The 19,717-nt window shown below is 41.1% G+C and overlaps 1 protein-coding gene across 5 annotated transcripts; it reads right to left on the bottom strand.

Moving 5' to 3' along the window:
* Window positions 1-902: 902 nt before the first annotated feature.
* LOC110521898 (ras-related protein Rab-35) lies at window positions 903-18,604 on the bottom strand. Of its 5 annotated transcripts, none has more exons than XM_021599844.3 (8): window positions 18,122-18,604; window positions 16,530-17,312; window positions 16,252-16,395; window positions 15,728-15,778; window positions 15,445-15,568; window positions 3,499-3,623; window positions 2,000-2,124; window positions 903-1,437 (listed from the first exon to the last, which is right to left on the bottom strand). In XM_021599844.3, exons 3-8 carry the CDS (start codon window positions 16,310-16,312, stop codon window positions 1,288-1,290), a joined length of 636 nt encoding a protein of 211 aa, XP_021455519.1. In that variant the 5' UTR covers window positions 16,313-16,395; window positions 16,530-17,312; window positions 18,122-18,604; the 3' UTR covers window positions 903-1,287. The 5 variants fall into 5 exon arrangements, with proteins under 5 accessions (XP_021455519.1, XP_021455520.1, XP_021455521.1 ...); XM_021599845.3 differs by having other exon boundaries at window positions 18,126-18,604; XM_021599846.3 differs by having other exon boundaries at window positions 16,530-17,298; window positions 18,122-18,579.
* Window positions 18,605-19,717: the final 1,113 nt, after the last annotated feature.

The following is a 19,717-nucleotide window of genomic DNA, read 5'->3' as shown; positions in this document are numbered from 1 at the left end:
TCACCGTCCATAGGGAATGTATTCAGGCTGCAAAAGTGTCGACTACTCTCCATAACTCAATTTAATGGTGATAAGTCGGGGGAAAAAACAGGGAAAATATGCATACTTTCTTCATGAAACAGAATTTTCCACCTCCATTCAAGGGTGGCTAATGCTACTTCCTGACATTGTGTACAGCATTCAGACCAAGAGTAAATAACAGACTGCTGCAACTTGATTGGCTGAACGTGATACGCAACATCCGGGACTAGCATTTAGCCAGTCTAATATGTTGGTGGGAAATGGTGTTTCATAAAGTATGCATATTTCCTGTGTTGCCATTACATTGAGTTAAGGAAGAAATCAACGCTTTTGCAGCCTGAATGCAGAATGTTTTATATATGAACCGATTCACGGGGGAGACAAGTGTAGAGTCGGCTGCATACATACCCTTTGGACAGTGAGATGAAACGACTCAATATCGGCATCTGCCGGCCTGGAATAGTGAATGTTGATGTCTTAAATACATTAAGTTTGGAGATACCAAAGTAATAATACATGTATCTTTCTGGAGCTAAGCCTCTCCCATGGAATTTTCTATATATGGGCCTTTTAAAAACAAATTCAAAGTGTTGTGATATTGGACATAACCCAAGTTTGTCTTCACATGGTTTTATGCCTTTTACTTTTTTTTCCCGTAAGTAGGCAAGTGCCCTAATTGTCAACATTGAAGCACTGGCACAAACTGACTTTAAGGGATGGATATACTAGACAATGTGTATCACACACACACTTGGGAATCTTGTGTTAATTTACCAGACAAAAAAAAAAAAAAAAACGGTAAACAAGAGTGTAATGGGGTTCAGCATTGAAATACTGAATAGGTTTTAGGAATGGTATATTGCATATAAAAAGCACACAGATTGACTTTATTGCTCAGTTTATTTAGACATTATATTTGTCACGACAGTCTTTTTCATTACAAATAAGACAGATGCATCACTCTAGTCACTTGAAGTCATTAGTGTATTTCCTAAATTAGGGGTTTTAATAACAGTTTGACACTTTGGGGATCCAGTTTCCTTTTTAATGATAAAATGACATTAATATACATTCATAAAAAATAACTGCTAGGGTAAAAATTCGGCACGTAACAGTGGTTCTCTGTCCTTAACCTCTTGTAATCTTGACTCAGTGCAATGTCAACATGTAATGTCCTGGCTCTTTCCACATGAGCGCAGACAGACTTTGGATGCTCGACTCTCCATTGGTCTGTCCTGTTCTTAGAAAATCTCCTCCCTTTCTCCCTCAGCAACACTTCTTCCCCCTCTTCCTCCTCTCTCTGTGTCTGTGAGAGTTGATGTCAACCGTTTCCTTCTCTCGTTCCCGCTCTCTCTCTGCACGACTCTGACTCTGCTTCTTTGTCCGAAGGACCATGTGAGTGAAAGCCATAAACATCTGAGAGAGGGAAGGAGAGGGGGAGAAAGAGGGGAGGAGCAGGAGAGGTAGAAGACAAAGGAGCAAAACAGGGCAATGACTGTAAAATACATACACACCACGATACATAAAGTTGGAGTCATTAAAACCACTCCAAAATGTCTTGTTAACAAACTAGTTTTTGCAAGATGGTTAGGACGTCTACTTTGTGCATGACAAGTCATTTTCCCAACAATTGTTTACAGACAGATTATTTCACTTATAATTCACTGTATCACAATTCCAGTGGGTCAGAAGTTTAAATACACTAAGTTGACTCTGCCTTTAAACAGTATGGAAAAGTCCAGAAAATGATGTCATGGCTTCTGATAGCAGTGTACTTTTTTTTTTTCCATAAAAAAAAGCTAAATAAACTGAAAATTCCCTGTGAGAGACATATCAGGTCTCAAGCTCAGCTTTCCCAAAGACATCCTGGATATTTGAGGCTTATTTTTATTTTGACGGAGCTGACTAATTTTATTTTATTACTAGGAGGAAGTGAATGAGGTACACCCTGGGTTTGGAACATGACTGCCTGGCTCACCTCTTCAACGTTGATATTTTCTTTGGCACTCGTCTCAAATACCCGGACGCCCACCGACTCCCCGAAATGCATTGCATCCTGGGAGTCCACCTGCTTCTTGGAGGGGTCGTCATTCTTGTTCCCCACTGAGAGAGGGCGAGAGAGAGAAGTGGGGATGAATGAAAGATGTTGTTTTGGACAGCACTACATGACCAAATGTATGTGGACACCTGCACATCAAACATCTCATTACAAAATCATGCCAAATCTGCTATAACAGCCTCCACTCTTATGGGAAGTCTTTCCACTAGATGATGGAACATTATTGCGGGGACTTGCTTCCATTCAGCCACAATAGCATTAGTGAGGTTGGGCACTGATGTTGAGCGATTAGGCATGGCTCGCAGTTGGTGTTCCAATTCATCCCAAAGGTGTTCTATGGGGTTGAGGTCAGGGCTCTGTGCAGGCCAATCAAGTTCTTCCACACCAATCTCGACAAACCATTTCTGTATTTACCTCGCTTTGTGCACGGGGTAATTGTCATGACGAAACAGGAAAGGGCCTACCCCAAACTGTTGCCACAAAGTTGGAAGCATAGAATCGTCTAGAATGTCATTGTATGCTGTAGCATTAAGATTTCATTTCACTGGAGCTAAGGGGCCTAGCCCAAACCATGAAAAACATTCCCAGACCATTATTCCTCCTCCACCTAACTTTAGTTGGCACTATGTATTGGGGCAGGTAGAGTTATCCTGACATCCCCCAAACCCAGATTTGTCTGTCGGACTGCCAGATGTTGAAGCGGGATTCAGAACTCCAGAGAACGAGTTTCAACTGCTCCAGAGTCCAATGGTGGCGAGCTTTACACCACTTGGCATTGCGCATTGTGTGTGGCTGCTCGGCCATGGAAACCCATTTCATGAAGCTCCCGACAAACAGTTACTCTGTGGACGTTGTTTCCAGAGTCAATTTGGAACTCGGTAGTGAGTGTTGCAACCGAGGACAGATGATTTTTACGGGGTCCAGTACTCGGCGGTCCCATTCTGTGAGCTTGTGTGGCCTACCACTTCGCGGCTGAGCCGTTGTTGCTCCTAGACGTTTCCACTTCACAATAACAGCACTTTGAGTTGACTGGGGAAGCTCTAGCAGGGCAGAAATTTGACGAACTGACTTGTTGGATAGGTGGCATCCAATGACGGTGCCACATTGAAAGTCACAGAGCACTTCAGTAAGGCCATTCTACTGACAATGTTTGTCTATGGAGATTGCATGACGGTGTGCTCGATTTTATACACCTGTCAGCAATGGTGTGGCTGAAATAGCCGAATCCACTAATTTGAAAGGGTGTCCACATACTTTTGGGATATATGATGTGTGTCTATCAGTTCACAATCAGCCATAACATTAACACATTGGACTGGAAGTCAAAAGTCATTTTTAGTGAATATCCATTCATCCAATCTATCTTGCCATCTACTTTAATCTTCCTCCATCACATCACCTCAGCACACCAAACTCACCTAGGATCTTACAGACGTTGTCACAGTTCTGAGTGATCTCATTAAGCCACCTCTTCACGTTCACAAACGACTCTGGGTTGGTGACGTCATAAACAATAATCACACCGTGGGTATTTCTGTAATACCTGGTAGGGGAACAGGAAGAAAGGGGAAAATAGCAAAGGATTGTAAAGACTACTGTATAAAAGAGGAAATCGTTATCTACTGGGCGAAGCAATAAGTGGGCTTAGGCCCACTGCTTTCCCCCTCATTTATGTTAATCTTTCGAAAAGAGACTCAAGCATCCCTTACCGTGGGCAGTAAATATTCAGTCATAAATATCTATTCGCAACGTTTGTTTTCAACTTAGAGAGCTCGCAGGTTTTAGTTTACGCCAAGTTTTAGCTAGTAAGAGCAAGATGGAAAGCGAGCAGCAACGTAATCTCTACAAGTGTATTCATGTTTGATTGTTGGGATTGTTGTTTTAGTCTGACAATCGGGTTGGGTGGGATTTTTATTATTTTTTTCTTCCTTTTTTCTATGTTTATTGTTTCCTTCCTAAAGAGACACACAGGTCACTTTTGTGCTCAAACCAAAGTTGAAACATTTCCTAATTATCTGCATATGATAGATTTTTATTCAGTTACATATTTGAAACCCAACCTATGCTTAATCCACTAAAATATATCACATTCAACGTAAAAGGTCTTAACAGCCCGATTAAAAGGAAAAGAGTCTATACATACCGTAAGAAATTAAAGGCTGACATTGTGTTTTTACAAGAAACACATCTTACAGCCAGTGAACACAAGAAATTGAAGAGGGAATGGGTAGGACAAGTTTTTGCATCCTCTTTTAACTCCAAAGCAAGAGGAACTGCAATTTTGATAAGTAGACACATCCCCTTCTGCGTAAACAACACCATCTCTGATCCCTCTGGTAGGTTTGTTTTGGTGCAGGGGCATATGTTTTCAGAGTCTTGGACCCTATTGAATATTTATGCTCCTAACTTTGATGACCATATGTTTATTCAGAATGTCTTCCTTCAGGTTGCTCAAGCACCACCAGGATTGCTACTGGTTGGAGGAGATTAAAATTTTTGCTTAGATACAGTTCTTGATAGGTCTTCTGATAAACCCTCACTTCTTACCAAAGCCAGCAAGCTCACCATGTCATTCATGAAAGATCTCAATTTACTAGACATCTGGAGACAGTTGCACCCACAGGATAGGGACTACTCTTTTTATTCACACCCACACGCATAGATAACTTTTTACTTTCGGCACAACTGTTTCATAGAGTGTTAGATGTCGAGTATCTCCCCAGATTGCTTAGTGACCATTCTCCTCTGGTATTATCAATCTCCATTCCTACCAAGGTAAATGGAGCATATAGATAGAGACTAAATTCTACACTCCTAAAGCAACCTGAATTTTGTGCATTCATCAAAGAGCAGATCAATATTTTTACTTTGACAAACAAACCCTCTGCTCCTGACAGCTTCATTCTTTGGGACACATTGAAGGCCTATCTGAGGGGACAGATTATTTCCTATACTAAAGGGCTGAAGAAAAAACACGGTGCGGAACTGAGTGCCCTTGACTCTGAAATCTCAGAGCTAGAGAGAACCTACCAAAGAGGCCCGACAAGATCTATACAGGCTTTTGGTAAATAAAAAACTTAAATATAATATTCTGAACACATATCAAGCTGAGAGGGCCATCACTAAATCAAAACAGCGTTATTACAAGCTTGGAGAGAAAGCTCACAAAGTATTGGCATGGCAACTGAAAGCAGTAAGAGGACAATTAATGCCATAGAAACTCTTAATGAGATATCTTTCGACCCTACTGAAATTAATAATACTTTTAAGAAATACTATGAAGACCTCTACACTTCCCAATCAAGCGATGATCTATCAGAGATCGACTCCTTTCTCTCCTCTCTCAACCTCCCATGCCTGTCAGGGGAAGACAGCGAGCGCCTGAGTGAACACTTTTCAGTTCCTGAATTGTTGGAGGCCATTAAATCCTTACCTTCTAATAAGTCTCCTGGGGAGGATGGCTTCCCTCCAGAGTTCTATAAAGAATTTAGGGAGCTGTTGGTCCCCTACCTTATGGAGGTACTTAAAAAAGCCAGAGAAGACAACTGCTTTCCAGAGTCCTTCTCTCAAGCAGTGATTACTGTAATCCACAAGAAAGGGAAAAACCCGCTAAAGTGCGCCTCCTATAGACCAATCTCTCTCCTTAACACAGATTGTAAACTGGTCACCAAGATGCTATCTAAGAGACTGGAGTCATGTCTTCCCCTATTGGTCAACACAGATCAGACTGGCTTCATAATTAATAGATTGTCCTCCAATAATCTCAGAAGGTTCTTTGATATAATTCACCTTGCTAACAAAAACAAAATACCTAGTGTCGCAGTCTCCCTCGACGCTGAAAAGGCCTTTGATAGGGTTGAATGGCCATACCTCTTTCGCGTCTTGGAAAAGTTCGGTTTAGGTACCGTGTTTGTAAATTTGATAAAATCACTCTACAGATCTCCTAAAGCTAGGATTGCTACCAATGGGATTACTTCCTCCTCTTTCCCTCTTTATAGGGGGAACAGACAAGGTTGCCCAATTAGCCCCCACCTCTTTGCCCTCGCCATCTTTGCCCTCGCCATGCCCTCGTTGGCTGAGGCTATTAGAACGTGCCCCGACATACATGGCTTTGAGGTGGGCCCCCATACCCATAAATTATCACTCTTTGCGGACGACCTTATCTTATTTCTAACAAACCCAGAACACTCCCTCTCTCACTTGCAGATCCTACTACAGTGTTATAGTTCTGTCTCTGGATATAAGGTCAATTTTGATAAAAGCGAAATCTTACCGTTGTCTGTCTTTGACCATCATACCATCAAGCACAAGTTTCCTTTTAGATGGTCGCCTATGGGCTTCACATATTTGGGCATAATGGTGGATGGTAATCTGAACAACCTCTATAAAACTCAATCTGGCCAGTTTGTTGCCAAAGGTGGAGGTTGACCTTTGTAAATGGATGGACTTACCTCTCACTCTACTGGGTAGAATCAATGTAATTAAAATGAATGTCCTGCCCAGATTTCTATATGTGTTTCAATCTCTCCCTATCCCTGTTCCCGCAGCATTTTTTTCCTCTCTCGACAAGCTGACCAGACGGTTTATCTGGCACGGCAAAACCCCTAGGGTTGGCCTGGATAAATGGTCCCTCTCCCTCATGGTTGAACATTGAAAAGCTTGAGGTAAATGATGACACTGGGGCAGATTTGTTTTACAAATGGGACAGAAAATCTATAAAAACCATCACAGACAACCCTTTAATCATACATTCTGTCCTGGCATGGTGCAAACTGCATGAGCTGTTCGGACGAGGGGGATTCCTTTCCCCTAAAACCCCTTTATGGAACAATAGATCCCTATGTTTTTCCAGAATAGTAACTTTAGACCATGGTCTGATAAGGGCATCACTCTTCTGGAACATTGTTACGAGGAGGGAGTTCTTATGTCTTTTGATCAGCTGAAACAGAAATACCACTTGCCTAACAGGGACTTCTTTAGCTACCTACAACTACGAAACTTTATTAGGGTGACTCTCAAGGGACAATGGAACCTACCTAAGATGTCACCTATTGAACAACTCTGCCACGCAGACCAACCACTGTTCAGGACCATTTCCCGTGTATACGATGCTCTTATGTCAGGACTAACACTGCCTGGGCTAGATAAACCCCGACTTAGATGGGAAAAAGATCTGGGTATTGATCTTGATGAGGATCTATGGAGTGACCTATGCAGGGATGGTGTTACATCCACATACACTCCAGATACAGACTGATCCAGTTTAATTTCCTCCATCAGCTCTATATCACCCCATCTAGACTGCACAAGTTCAACCCAGATATCTCCTCCCTATGTTTTAGATGTGGCTCAGATGAAGGAACATTCCTCCATTCCACTTGGCAGTGTTCAAAACGACACGGTTTCTGGCAGGGGGTATGCGATACCATATCCTCAATTCACGGGGTTGCATTCCCTTTAGACCCGGAGGTCTGTCTACTGGGTAACTTTACTAACACCAATCTTAGGCAAAGCCATACTATAAAGCCAACAGAAATATTGCTAGCGATCGCCAAGAAATGTATTGCCTTGAAATGGAAATTGGATTCCTCCCTGCTAGTTGCAATGTGGCTATCGGAAGTTAATAGTTGTATCCCTTTGGAGAAAATCACTTACTGCTTGAGGAATAAGTTATAGACATTTTGCAGAATTTGGCAACCTTTTGACTATATGGAGAATCTCCCCCCACATCTCATTGATTTAATCTATATATAATCCTCACATAATGTTTCACACGTAATGTATAATATGTAGCCTACGGCAGGTGATCTAATGTCTCGTTATTATTATTATTTTTTCTTATTTTATGTTTATATAATTATTATTATTATTATTTATTTTTGTTACGCTCGTCTGTTACTGTCACTATGTCCTATCGTTGTCTAATATCTTTTCACTTTTGTTTTGAATGTTCTTAATTGGAAAATGCACAAAAAAAAAAAAAAAAAAAAAGGGGAAATCGTTACATTGTTTTTCAGGGGATAGTTATTGTTGGTTGGCACTCTGCCCAGGCTGGTATCAATTAGAGGTCGACCGATTATGATTTTTCAACGACGATACCGATTATTGGAGGACCAAAAAAAGCCGATACCAATTAAATCGGTAGTTTTTAAAATATTTATTTATATAATCTATATTTGTAATAATGACAATTACAACAATACTGAACAAACAATGAACATTTATTTTAACTTAATACATAAAATCTATTTAGTCTCAAATATATAATGAAACATGCTCAATTTGGTATAAATAATGCAAAAACAGTGTTGGAGAAGAAAGTAAAAGCGCAGTATGTGCCATGTAAAAAAGCTAATGTTTAAGTTCCTTGCTCAGAACATATGAAAGCTGGTGGTTCAATATTCCCAGTTCTTCAATATTCCCAGTTAAGAAGTTTTAGGTTGTAGTTATTATAGGAATTATGACGCGTCGACTATTTCTCTCTATACCATTTGTATTTCATATACCTTTGACTATTGGATATTCTAATAGGCACTTTAGTATTGCCAACCTAATCTCAGGAGTTGATAGGCTTGAAGTCATAAACAGCGCTGTGATTCAAGCATTGCTAAGAGCTGCTGTCAAATGCAGGAAAGTTTGAAAGAATGCTTACGAGTCTGCTGCTGCCAACCACCGCTCAATCAAATATGAAATCATAGACTTAATTATAAAAAATAAAGGCCATTAATATGGTCAAATCCAGAAACTATAATTTCAAAAACAAAACGTTTATTCTTTCAGTGAAATACGGAACCATTACGTATTTTATCGAATGGGTGGCAACCCTAAGTCTAAATATTGCTGTTACATTGCACAACCTTCAATGTTAAGTTATTTATGTAAAATTCTGGCAAATTAGTTATCAAAAAGCCAGGCAGTCCAAACTGTTGCATATACCCTGACTCCGCGTGCAATGAACGCAAGAGAAGTGACAATTTCCCTAGGTAATATTGCCTGCTAACATGAATTTCTATTAACTAAATATGAAGGTTTAAAAATATATACTTCTGTGTATCGATTTTAAGAAAGGCATCGATGTTTATGGTTTTTAAGTAAGGCATTGATGTTTATGGTTAGGTACATTCGTGCAACGATTGTGCTTTTTTTGCGAATGCGCTTTTGTTAAACATAACCTGTTTGGCCGTGATTCGTAGGCCATGATTCGATGATAAATTAACAGGCACCGCATTGACTATATGCAACACAGGACAAGCTAGTTAACCTAGAAATATCATCAACCATGTGTAGTTAACTAGTGATTATGTTAAGATTGATTGGTCTTTTATAAGATAAGTTTAATGCTAGATAGTATCTTACCTTGGCTCCTAGCTGCACTCGCATAACAGGTGATCAGCCTGCCACGCAGTTTCCTCGTGGAATGCAATGTAATCAGGGTACAAAAATGCCAATTACCTATTGTTATGGAAACTTGAAATTGGCCCTAATTAAAAAAATATATATATATATTTTTTTCTTAAATCGGCCATGCCAACAGTGGTAGGCCTGATCACCGACAACGATGAGACAGCCAATAGGGAGGAGGTCAGATAACTGGCAGTGCGGTGCAAAGACAACCTCCTCTCCCTCAATGTGAGCAAGACGAAGGAGCTGATCGTGGACTACAGGAAATGGCGGGCCGAACAGGCCCCCATTCTCATCAACTGGGCTGTAGTAGAGCAGGTCGAAAGTTTCAAGTTCCTTGGTGTCCATATCACCAAAGAACTATCATGGTCCAAACACACCAAGACAGTCATGAAGAGGGCACAACAAAACCTTTCCCCCCTCAGGAGACTGAAAACATTCGGCATGGGTCCCCAGATCCTCATAAAGTTATACAACTACACCCTCGAGAGCATCCTGACTGGTTGCATAACCACCTGGTATGGCAACTGCTCGGCATCTGACAGTAAGGCGCTACAGAGTGTAGTGCGTACGACCCAGTACATCACTGGGACCAAGCTTCCTGCCATCCAGGACCTTTATAATAGGCGGTGTCAGAGGAAAGCCCATAAAATTGTCAGAAACTCCAGTCACTCAAGTCATGGACTGTTCTCTCTGCTACGGCACAGAAAGTGGTACCGGAGAGCCAAATCTAGGACCACAAAGCTCCTTAACAGCTTTTACCCCCAAGCCATAAGACTGCTGAATAATTAATCAAATGGCCACCGGACTATTTATATTGAGCCCCCCCCATTTGTTTTGTACACTGCTGCTACTCACTGTTTATTGTCTATTCATAGTCACTTCACCCCTACCTACATGTACAAATGACCTCAACCAACCTGTGCCCTCGCACATTGACTCTGTACCGGTACCCCCTGTATATAGCCTCGTTATTGTTACTTTAGTTTATTTGGTAAATATTTTCTTAACTCTTCTTGAACTGCACTGTTGGTTAATAGGGGCTTGTAAGTAAGCATTTCACGGTAAGGTCTTAACTGGTTGTATTCGGCATGTGACAAATAAAGTCTCATTGATTTGACTATAAAACTGAACAAATATGAAATTGAGCATAAATCTTACAGTGGGTTTCAGAACCAACTGTGGTGATAAACAGCGTTTGTATTGATATATTGATGTACAGTCGTGGCCAAAAGTTGAGAATACACAAATATTAATTTTCAAAGTCTGCTGCCTCAGTGTGCCATCATACAATTTGCATATACTCCAGAATGTTATGAAGAGTGATCAGATGAATTGCAATTAATTGCAAAGTTCCTCTTTGCCATGCAAATGAACTGAATCCCCCAAAAAAAATTTCCAATGCATTTCAGCCCTGCCACAAAAGGACCAGCTGACATCATGTCAGTGATTCTCTCGTTAACACAGGTGTGAGTGTTGACGAGGACAAGGCTGGAGATTACTCTGTCATGCTGATTAGGTTCGAATAACAGACTGGAAACTTCAAAAGGAGGGTGGCGATTGGAATCATTGTTCTTCCTCTGTTAACCATGGTTACCTCAAGGAAACACGTGCCGTTATCATTGCTTTGCACATAAAGGGCTTCACAGGCAAGGATATTGCTGCCAGTAAGATTGCACCTAAATCAACCATTTATCGGATCATAAGAACTTCAAAGAGAGCGGTTTAATTGTTGTGAAGAAGGCTTCAGGGCGCCTAAGAAAGTCCAGCAAGCGCCAGGACCGTCTCCTAAAGTTAATTCAGCTGCGGGATCGGGGCACCACCAGTACAGAGCTTGCTCAGGAATGGCAGCAGGCAGGTGTGAGTACATCTGCACTAGAGGTCGACCGACTATGATTTTTCAACGCCAATACCAATTATCGGAGGACCACTAAAAGCCGATATCGATTAATCAGCCGATTTTATTTATTTATTTGTAATAATAACAATTACAACAATACTGAATGAACACTTATTAACTTAATATAATACATCAATAAAAATCTATTTAGCCTCAAATAAATAAGGTAACGTTCAATTTGGTTTAAATAATGCAAAAACAAACTGTTGGAGAAGTAAAAGTGCAATATGTGCCATGTAAAAAAGCTAACGTTTGAGTTCCTTACTCAGAACATGAGAATATATGAAATTTGGTGGTTCCTTTTAACATGAGACTTCAATATTCCAAGGTAAGAGGTTTTAGGTTGTATAGTATTTATAGGACTATTTCTCTATATACCATTTGTATTTCATATACCTTTGACTATTGGAAGTTCTTATAGGCACTATAGTTTTGCCAAAGTAACAGTATAGCTTCCATCCCTCTCCTCACCCCTACCTCGGCTCGAACCAGGAACACATCGACAACAGCCACACTCGAAGCAGCGCTACTCATCGCTCCACAAAAGCCGCGGCCCTAGGGGAATAACTACTCCAAGTCTCAGAGCGAGTGACATTTGAAACGCTATTAGCGTGCACCCCGCTAACTAGCTAGCCATTTCACATCGGTTACACCAGCCATTAGGCTGATAGGCTTGAAGTCATAAACAGCACTGTGCTTGCGAAGAGCTGCTGACAAAACAGCATTGCACAACCTTCAATATTATGTCATAATTACATATAATTCTGGCAAATTAGTTTGCAATGAGCCTGGCTGCCCAAACTGTTGCATATACCCTGACTCTGCGTGCAATGAACGCAAGAAAAGGGACACAATTTCACCTGGTTTATATTGCCTGCTAACCTGGATTTATTTCAGCTAAATATGCAGGTTTAAAAATACAGTGCCTTGCGAAAGTATTCGGCCCCCTTGAACTTTGCGACCTTTTGCCACATTTCAGGCTTCAAACATAAAGATATAAAACTGTATTTTTTTGTGAAGAATCAACAACAAGTGGGACACAATCATGAAGTGGAACGACATTTATTGGATATTTCAAACTTTTTTAACAAATCAAAAACTGAAAAATTGGGCGTGCAAAATTATTCAGCCCCTTTACTTTCAGTGCAGCAAACTCTCTCCAGAAGTTCAGTGAGGATCTCTGAATGATCCAATGTTGACCTAAATGACTAATGATGATAAATACAATCCACCTGTGTGTAATCAAGTCTCCGTATAAATGCACCTGCACTGTGATAGTCTCAGAGGTCCGTTAAAAGCGCAGAGAGCATCATGAAGAACAAGGAACACACCAGGCAGGTCCGAGATACTGTTGTGAAGAAGTTTAAAGCCGGATTTGGATACAAAAAGATTTCCCAAGCTTTAAACATCCCAAGGAGCACTGTGCAAGCGATAATATTGAAATGGAAGGAGTATCAGACCACTGCAAATCTACCAAGACCTGGCCGTCCCTCTAAACTTTCAGCTCATACAAAGAGAAGACTGATCAGAGATGCAGCCAAGAGGCCCATGATCACTCTGGATGAACTGCAGAGATCTACAGCTAAGGTGGGAGACTCTGTCCATAGGACAACAATCAGTCGTATATTGCACAAATCTGGCCTTTATGGAAGAGTGGCAAGAAGAAAGCCATTTCTTAAAGATATCCATAAAAAGTGTTGTTTAAAGTTTGCCACAAGCCACCTGGGAGACACACCAAACATGTGGAAGAAGGTGCTCTGGTCAGATGAAACCAAAATTGAACTTTTTGGCAACAATGCAAAACGTTATGTTTGGCGTAAAAGCAACAGAGCTGAACACACCATCCCCACTGTCAAACATGGTGGTGGCAGCATCATGGTTTGGGCCTACTTGTCTTCAGCAGGGACAGGGAAGATGGTTAAAATTGATGGGAAGATGGATGGAGCCAAATACAGGACCATTCTGGAAAAAAACCTGATGGAGTCTGCAAAAGACCTGAGACTGGGACGGAGATTTGTCTTCCAACAAGACAATGATCCAAAACATAAAGCAAAATCTACAATGGAATGGTTCAAAAATAAACATATCCAGGTGTTAGAATGGCCAAGTCAAAGTCCAGACCTGAATCCAATCGAGAATCTGTGGAAAGAACTGAAAACTGCTGTTCACAAATGCTCTCCATCCAACCTCACTGAGCTCGAGCTGTTTTCCAAGGAGGAATGGGAAAAAATTTCAGTCTCTCGATGTGCAAAACTGATAGAGACATACCCCAAGCGACTTACAGCTGTAATCGCAGCAAAAGGTGGCGAAAAGTATTAACTTAAGGGGGCTAAATAATTTTGCACGCCCAATTTTTCAGTTTTTGATTTGTTAAAAAAGTTTGAAATATCCAATAAATGTCGTTCCACTTCATGATTGTCCCACTTGTTGTTGATTCTTCACAAAAAATTACAGTTTTATATCTTTATGTTTGAAGCCTGAAATGTGGCAAAAGGTCGCAAAGTTCAAGGGGGCCGAATACTTTCGCAAGGCACTGTATATACTTCTGTGTATTGATATTAAGAAAGGCATTGGTGTTTATGGTTAGTTACAGTCGTCCAACGATTGTGCCTTTTTTGCAAATGCGCTTTTGTTAAATCATCCCCCAGCGTTGCAACAATTATATGCAACGCAGGACACGCTAGATAAACTAGTAATATCATCAACCATGTGTAGTTATAACTAGTGATTATTATTGATTGATTGTTTTTTATAAGATAAGTTTAATGCTAGCTAGCAACTTACCTTGGCTTCTACTGCATCCGCGTAACTGGCGGTCTCCTTGTGGAGTGCAACGAGAGGCAGGTGGTTATAGCGTTGGACTAGTTTACTGTAAGGTTGCAAGATTGAATCCCAAGGTGAAAATCTGTCGTTCTACCCCTGAACAAGGCAGTTAACCCACCGTTCCTAGGCCGTCATTGAAAATAAGAATGTGTTCTTAACTGACTTGCCTAGTTAAATAAAGGTATAAAAATAATATATATTTTTTAAATCGGCGCCCCAAAAATACAGATTTCCGATTGTTATGAAAACTTGAAATCGGCCCTAATTAACCGGCCATTCCGATTAATCGGTCGACCTCTAATCTGCACGCACAGTGAGGCGAAGACTTTTGGAGGAAGGCCTGGTGTCAAGAAGGGCAGCAAAGAAGCCACTTTTCTCCAGGAAAAACATCAGGGACAGACTGATATTCTGCAAAATTACAGGGACAGGACTGCGGAGGACTGGGGAAAAGTCATTTTCTGTGATGAATCCCCTTTCCGATTGTTTGGGGCATCCGGAAAAAAGCTTGTACGGAGAAGCTCACCATCAGTCCTGTATCATGTCAACAGTAAAGCATCCGGAGACCATTCATGTGTGGGGTTGCTTCTCGGCCAAGGGAGTGGGCTCACTCACAATTTTGCCTAAGAACACAGCCATGAATAAAGAATGGTACCAACACATCCTCCGAGAGCAACTTCTCCCAACCATCCAGGAACAGTTTGGTGACGAACAATGCCTTTTCCAACTTGATGGAGAACCTTGCCATAATGAAAAAGTGATAACTAAGTGGCTCAGGGAACAAACCATTGATATTTTGGGTCCATGGCCAGGAAACTCCCCAGACTTTAATCCCATTGAGAACTTGTGGTCAATCTTCAAGAGGCAGGTGGACAAACAAAACCCCACAAATTCTGACAAACTCCAAGCATTGATTATGCAAGAATGGGCTGCCATCAGTCAGGATGTGGCCCAGAAGTTAATTGACAGCATGCCAAGGCGGATTGCAGAGGTCTTGAAAAAGAAGGGTCAACACCGCAAATATTGACTCTTTGCATCAACTTCATGTAATTGTCAATAAAAGCTTTTGACACTTATGAAATGCTTGTAATTATACTTCAGTACTCCATAGTAACATGGACAAAAATAGACACCGAAACAGCAAACTTTGTGGAAATGAATATGTGTCATTCTCAAAACTTTTGGCCACGACTGTATAGCTTCTATACGTGTAGATAGATCATTAATATAGATGATAGATTACGTTGAAGTGATGGTCCTGAAGCGTTCCTGGCCCGCCGTGTCCCAGATCTGCAGTTTGACTCGCTCCCCGTCTATGTCTACCGTACGGATCTTAAAGTCCACACCAATTGTAGTGATGTAGCTGCCTGCAGGCCAAAGCAGAGAGGTTAGAAACACACACACACACACACACCACATGCTATGCACACATTCACAATCTTGAAGAAAATATAGAAAACACTGTTCCTAACCACTCACATCGTTTAATAGTATATACACTGACCAGATAGAGAACAGCAACTCACCAGAGAAGGAGTTATCTGCAAATCGTAGTAGTAGACTGCTTTTCCCTACATCTTGAGCAGAGAGGTTAGACAGGTATGAGAGGTTAGGTGATTAGGCCTTTCTTCATTCACTTCTGAGTACACAGTGTCAGGCTACTTATTGTCCTATTACAAGTAGCCAACATACAGCAAGCCATATCACTACATCATGGGTAAATGTTTTAAAATCTATCATATTGTCTGAAGAGTTGGCAACAAATAAGTCTACTTCGTCAATCATCAGAGCTGTAAGCTTGGTGAGTAAGTGAGGCATGTTCATCATAATCACCCAATGATTAAGCAGACTGACTGATATTTTCTGTGTTACTAAGGAGATTAAACAGTAACCTAATCCTTTAAATCACAACTCACAAAATATGACCTGCCCGCTAAACATCAGTGTCACAGCACAGCTACACTTGAATTACACTATTTTAACACAGACAAAGTAAGCACTAAGGGACCACAGGAACTTTGTATGAAGATGGAAGTTAAGATGCACTGACTGGAGTCTCCAATGATGAGCAGTTTGAAGAGATGGTTGTAGTCCTTTCCCGGGCCCGCCATTTCTGCAGACAGTGCTGTTGGTTTCAGTAATCCTCTCCCAATAAATGCCGTTCCACAGGAACAGTTTCCAGTCTTCCCAAATGCTACCAGTTCAGATTGGAAGATGTACAGAAAACATCCTCAAAACACTTCCATTGCAATTTAATTTCCTACTGATTTCCCAGATCAGTTCCAATATTACAAACTATTTCTGTTACCTCCAAAGTGCAATAATTACCAGTTAAATCAAGCGCATTTCCAGTTTAGTACATGGCATTCCGTTGTCGTGCTAAGGCCTCGGTTAGTTCTGGGTTTCACCTCAGTTCCAGTTCCTCCCACTAACTCCAGTAGGGGATTCCTAGTTCATTGCAGCACCATATTCAGACTCACAGGTTCACCTAAGTTCTTTCTACCAGTCCAGTGCAGAAATGTGTTTTTCCCCCTTAGTTGGGCTGTAGTGACAGATGTTGAAGGACTTCTGACACTTTAAACTCTACACAAGGGCAAAGAGACTATCCTCGTCAAATTGCGGTCTGGCAGAGTCAGTCACTTCCTCCATGAGCGTCTGAAAGTGCTCATAGTTGTTAGTCTGTGTCCAAGGTAGATGGATTGTTGTTGCTTGATTAGCTAATACTTAGATATTCCAATGGGTAGCCTACGGATGTAAGAATTCACGTCACTGCTGTTCTCAGTTACCACTCTTGCTTATTCCACAGTCTTGCTGTCATCTCTGCATCAAGTTATCACGCACCTCTTACAAGAAACAAAATAACAGGCAGAGGGGCCTGAAGGGCTGGACAAGCAGAGACGGAAAGCAAAAATCTGAGAGGGTGAAGTACTTCCTCTTTCAATCTACAGTCCATGCAATGTTTTCATCCATTGAACTGCTTCGGTCTCAATCCCTTGGTTACACTTCCTCTCTGAGCTATGGGAAAATAAATGTTGGACACCTTCACAGTATTTGGTTTGTTTCAGGCTTTCCTCAGCTCCCTTGTTTGGCCCATACCCTGAAAAAGAACATCTATGGCACATTTATCAATGACAATATACAGGGACAGAGTGATGAGACAACCTGTAGTCTGTCAATTCCCTGTGACCACATGCCAACCCAGTCCCTGTATGCACCGCACCCTCCCTTCCCTGTTCACTAACACAGCTGTGTCTCTAACTGTAACGTTTCCAACCGTTTTCCCTCTCTCCACACACATTAAAAATAGACCTATATGAACCACACCTATATGAAACAGCCTGCATATATGGTTGAATGCGTAATGGATTGGGAAGAGGTTAAAACAAAATGTTTGGGGAAAGGTTATAATGTTAAATAGTAGAAAGTGTGTATCATAGAAACATACTTTTTCTTTGATATTCACTAACTAAGTGACCAAAGTATTTTTAGGGACAGCAAAAGAATCCCTCATGTCTGTCCGCGTCGCCGATTTTAGGGCGAAAGAATGGCAAGAACTGAGGACAGTTTTTCCCCATAATAAACACATTTTTTTTTTAAAGAGTACATGGGGCGAAAGTTAGTTAGTTCTTGAAAATAAATCCTGACACATTCGTACAAAGTTACAATATTTTCTATGGCTTCTTCTTCTTCATCGTGATTATCAATGAAAACATTACTGAAAACCCTGGGAAAGTGTCCCTCCCTAGTCCCTACCCAAACCCACAATCGTCTGCTGTCTGAGGAAAAACAAGCTGGCTAGGTCTCAACAATAACACACTTCGTAAATTAGCTACAATCGCAAACTACTCAAAAACAGTTGATGACAAACCACAATGTTTGATTTAATTTAAACCATAGACATGTGGGTTTAACACACTTACCTACCATGTAACCAGAGGACATTATCAACCGCTAGGATCAGCAGTGACTGCCTGAGCTGAGGCTAGATTCGTTTGTATCCGGGATCTTTGGGAATTGCTATTTGCTAGCCGCTCACCCACAGACGAAGTTAAAAGTTACTTTGTCATAAAAATGTAATGAGCGCAAAACACAACTCGGCTAGATAACGGTATAGGACTAATTCCTCGAGAGTAGCTACATTTCTATGCGCATTACAAACGCGTCGTGCTACAAAATGATCAATAGCGATGACTTGTGCAGGTCAGTCGGAAGGAGAAATACGAGGATCTGTTGACCGTTCCGGGGGGGGATGACTCAGGAAAGGTCGGAGCCTTAGACTAGTCAACGGCCCGACGTCTTCAGGCCACACATGAGTGTTGTTGAGTCACTCACATCCAAATCATGTGCTTCTCCCTTCTCTCTGTTCACCCCATCTTGCTCAGTGTGCTTTATCTTGTCTCATCAATACATACAAAAAAATAGGTCTGTTTGTACTATACTTGTTTAATGTGATTATAGTAGTAGGCTGGGTTACTTACACTATCTCTACAAATATGAAATATAAACACTGGGGAGGGAAACCAATATTCTAGAAATCTAAATGGAATAATCCAAGGCTTTATGAGACACGATATAGAGATTTTTCAAACAATGTATTCCTTCAGAGCATAAAGCCGGGGTTAATTTTTCATCAAGACTGATGCACAGATATGGAAAAGTGATCAAAATATTTTATTATCATAAAACACATCAGGATGAATCCTGGAATGGAAGTCCTTTGGACAAGAGAGGCATGAGTTATGTACACAATAGTATAGTACAATTAATCAAGGAATAGCACATTATGAGCTCAAATCGGGTTATGTGTGTGTCCTCAGAAAGACAGCGAGAAGGTTCTGTGTGACAGGTTGGTGAATATGTCCATCTGGTGACTGCTTCCACCTACTGTCAGCACCTGGAAAAGCAAAGACATCACAACCACTTCCTTCATACACCAAAAACCACCACAGTCTCTGCTCAACAAAACTCAACCATATCAACACTGAGACCATATCAAAACTGAAACCATATCTAAACTGAATATCAATAATATCATCCAGGCTGTATCACTGAGTCCCATAGGGCGGCGATAGGCCCAGCGTCGTCCGGGTTTGGCCAGGGTAGGGCGTCATTGTAAATAAGAATTTGTTCTTAACTGACTTGACTAATTAAATAAAGGTTTAATAAAAAAATGTTTTTAAATGTACTGAAGCTTTGATGTGGACAAAAATGTAATCATTAGTAATGCTCTTATCCACAGCAACTTACAGTAGTGAGTGCATAATTACTTAACTTTTTTTCCCGTACTGGTACCCCATGGGAATCGAACCTACAACCATGGCGTTGCAAGCAACATGCTCTACCAACTGAGCCACACAGGACTTATGAACAAGAACAGGAAGAAAACAAGCGGGACGATCAAAGAAGGAAATTTAACCTGAGGGGTTGGATGAGTAATGTGGAGTGTTCAGATGGTCTGTCTAATGACAGTGCTGTTGAGGTTCAGTGCCAGCGTGTTGAGGGAGTGGGAGGTGCAG

This window comes from Oncorhynchus mykiss, chromosome 4 (genome assembly GCF_057628025.1).
Source record: "Oncorhynchus mykiss isolate SJ-2025 chromosome 4, ASM5762802v1, whole genome shotgun sequence".
Classification (NCBI taxonomy): domain Eukaryota; kingdom Metazoa; phylum Chordata; class Actinopteri; order Salmoniformes; family Salmonidae; genus Oncorhynchus; species Oncorhynchus mykiss.
This window is presented reverse-complemented; position numbering and strand designations above follow the sequence as displayed.

Bases quoted from the DNA above. Each gene is read 5' to 3' on its own strand.
- LOC110521898 (XM_021599844.3), bottom strand. From the start codon at position 16,312: ATGGCGGGCCCGGGAAAGGACTACAACCATCTCTTCAAACTGCTCATC. The intron at 15,779-16,251 runs GTCAGTGCATCT...TCTCTGCTCAAG, and splicing joins GCTCATCATTGGAGACTCCA to ATGTAGGGAAAAGCAGTCTA. The intron at 2,125-3,498 runs GTGAGTTTGGTG...GCCCTCTCTCAG, and splicing joins CAACGTCTGTAAGATCCTAG to TGGGGAACAAGAATGACGAC.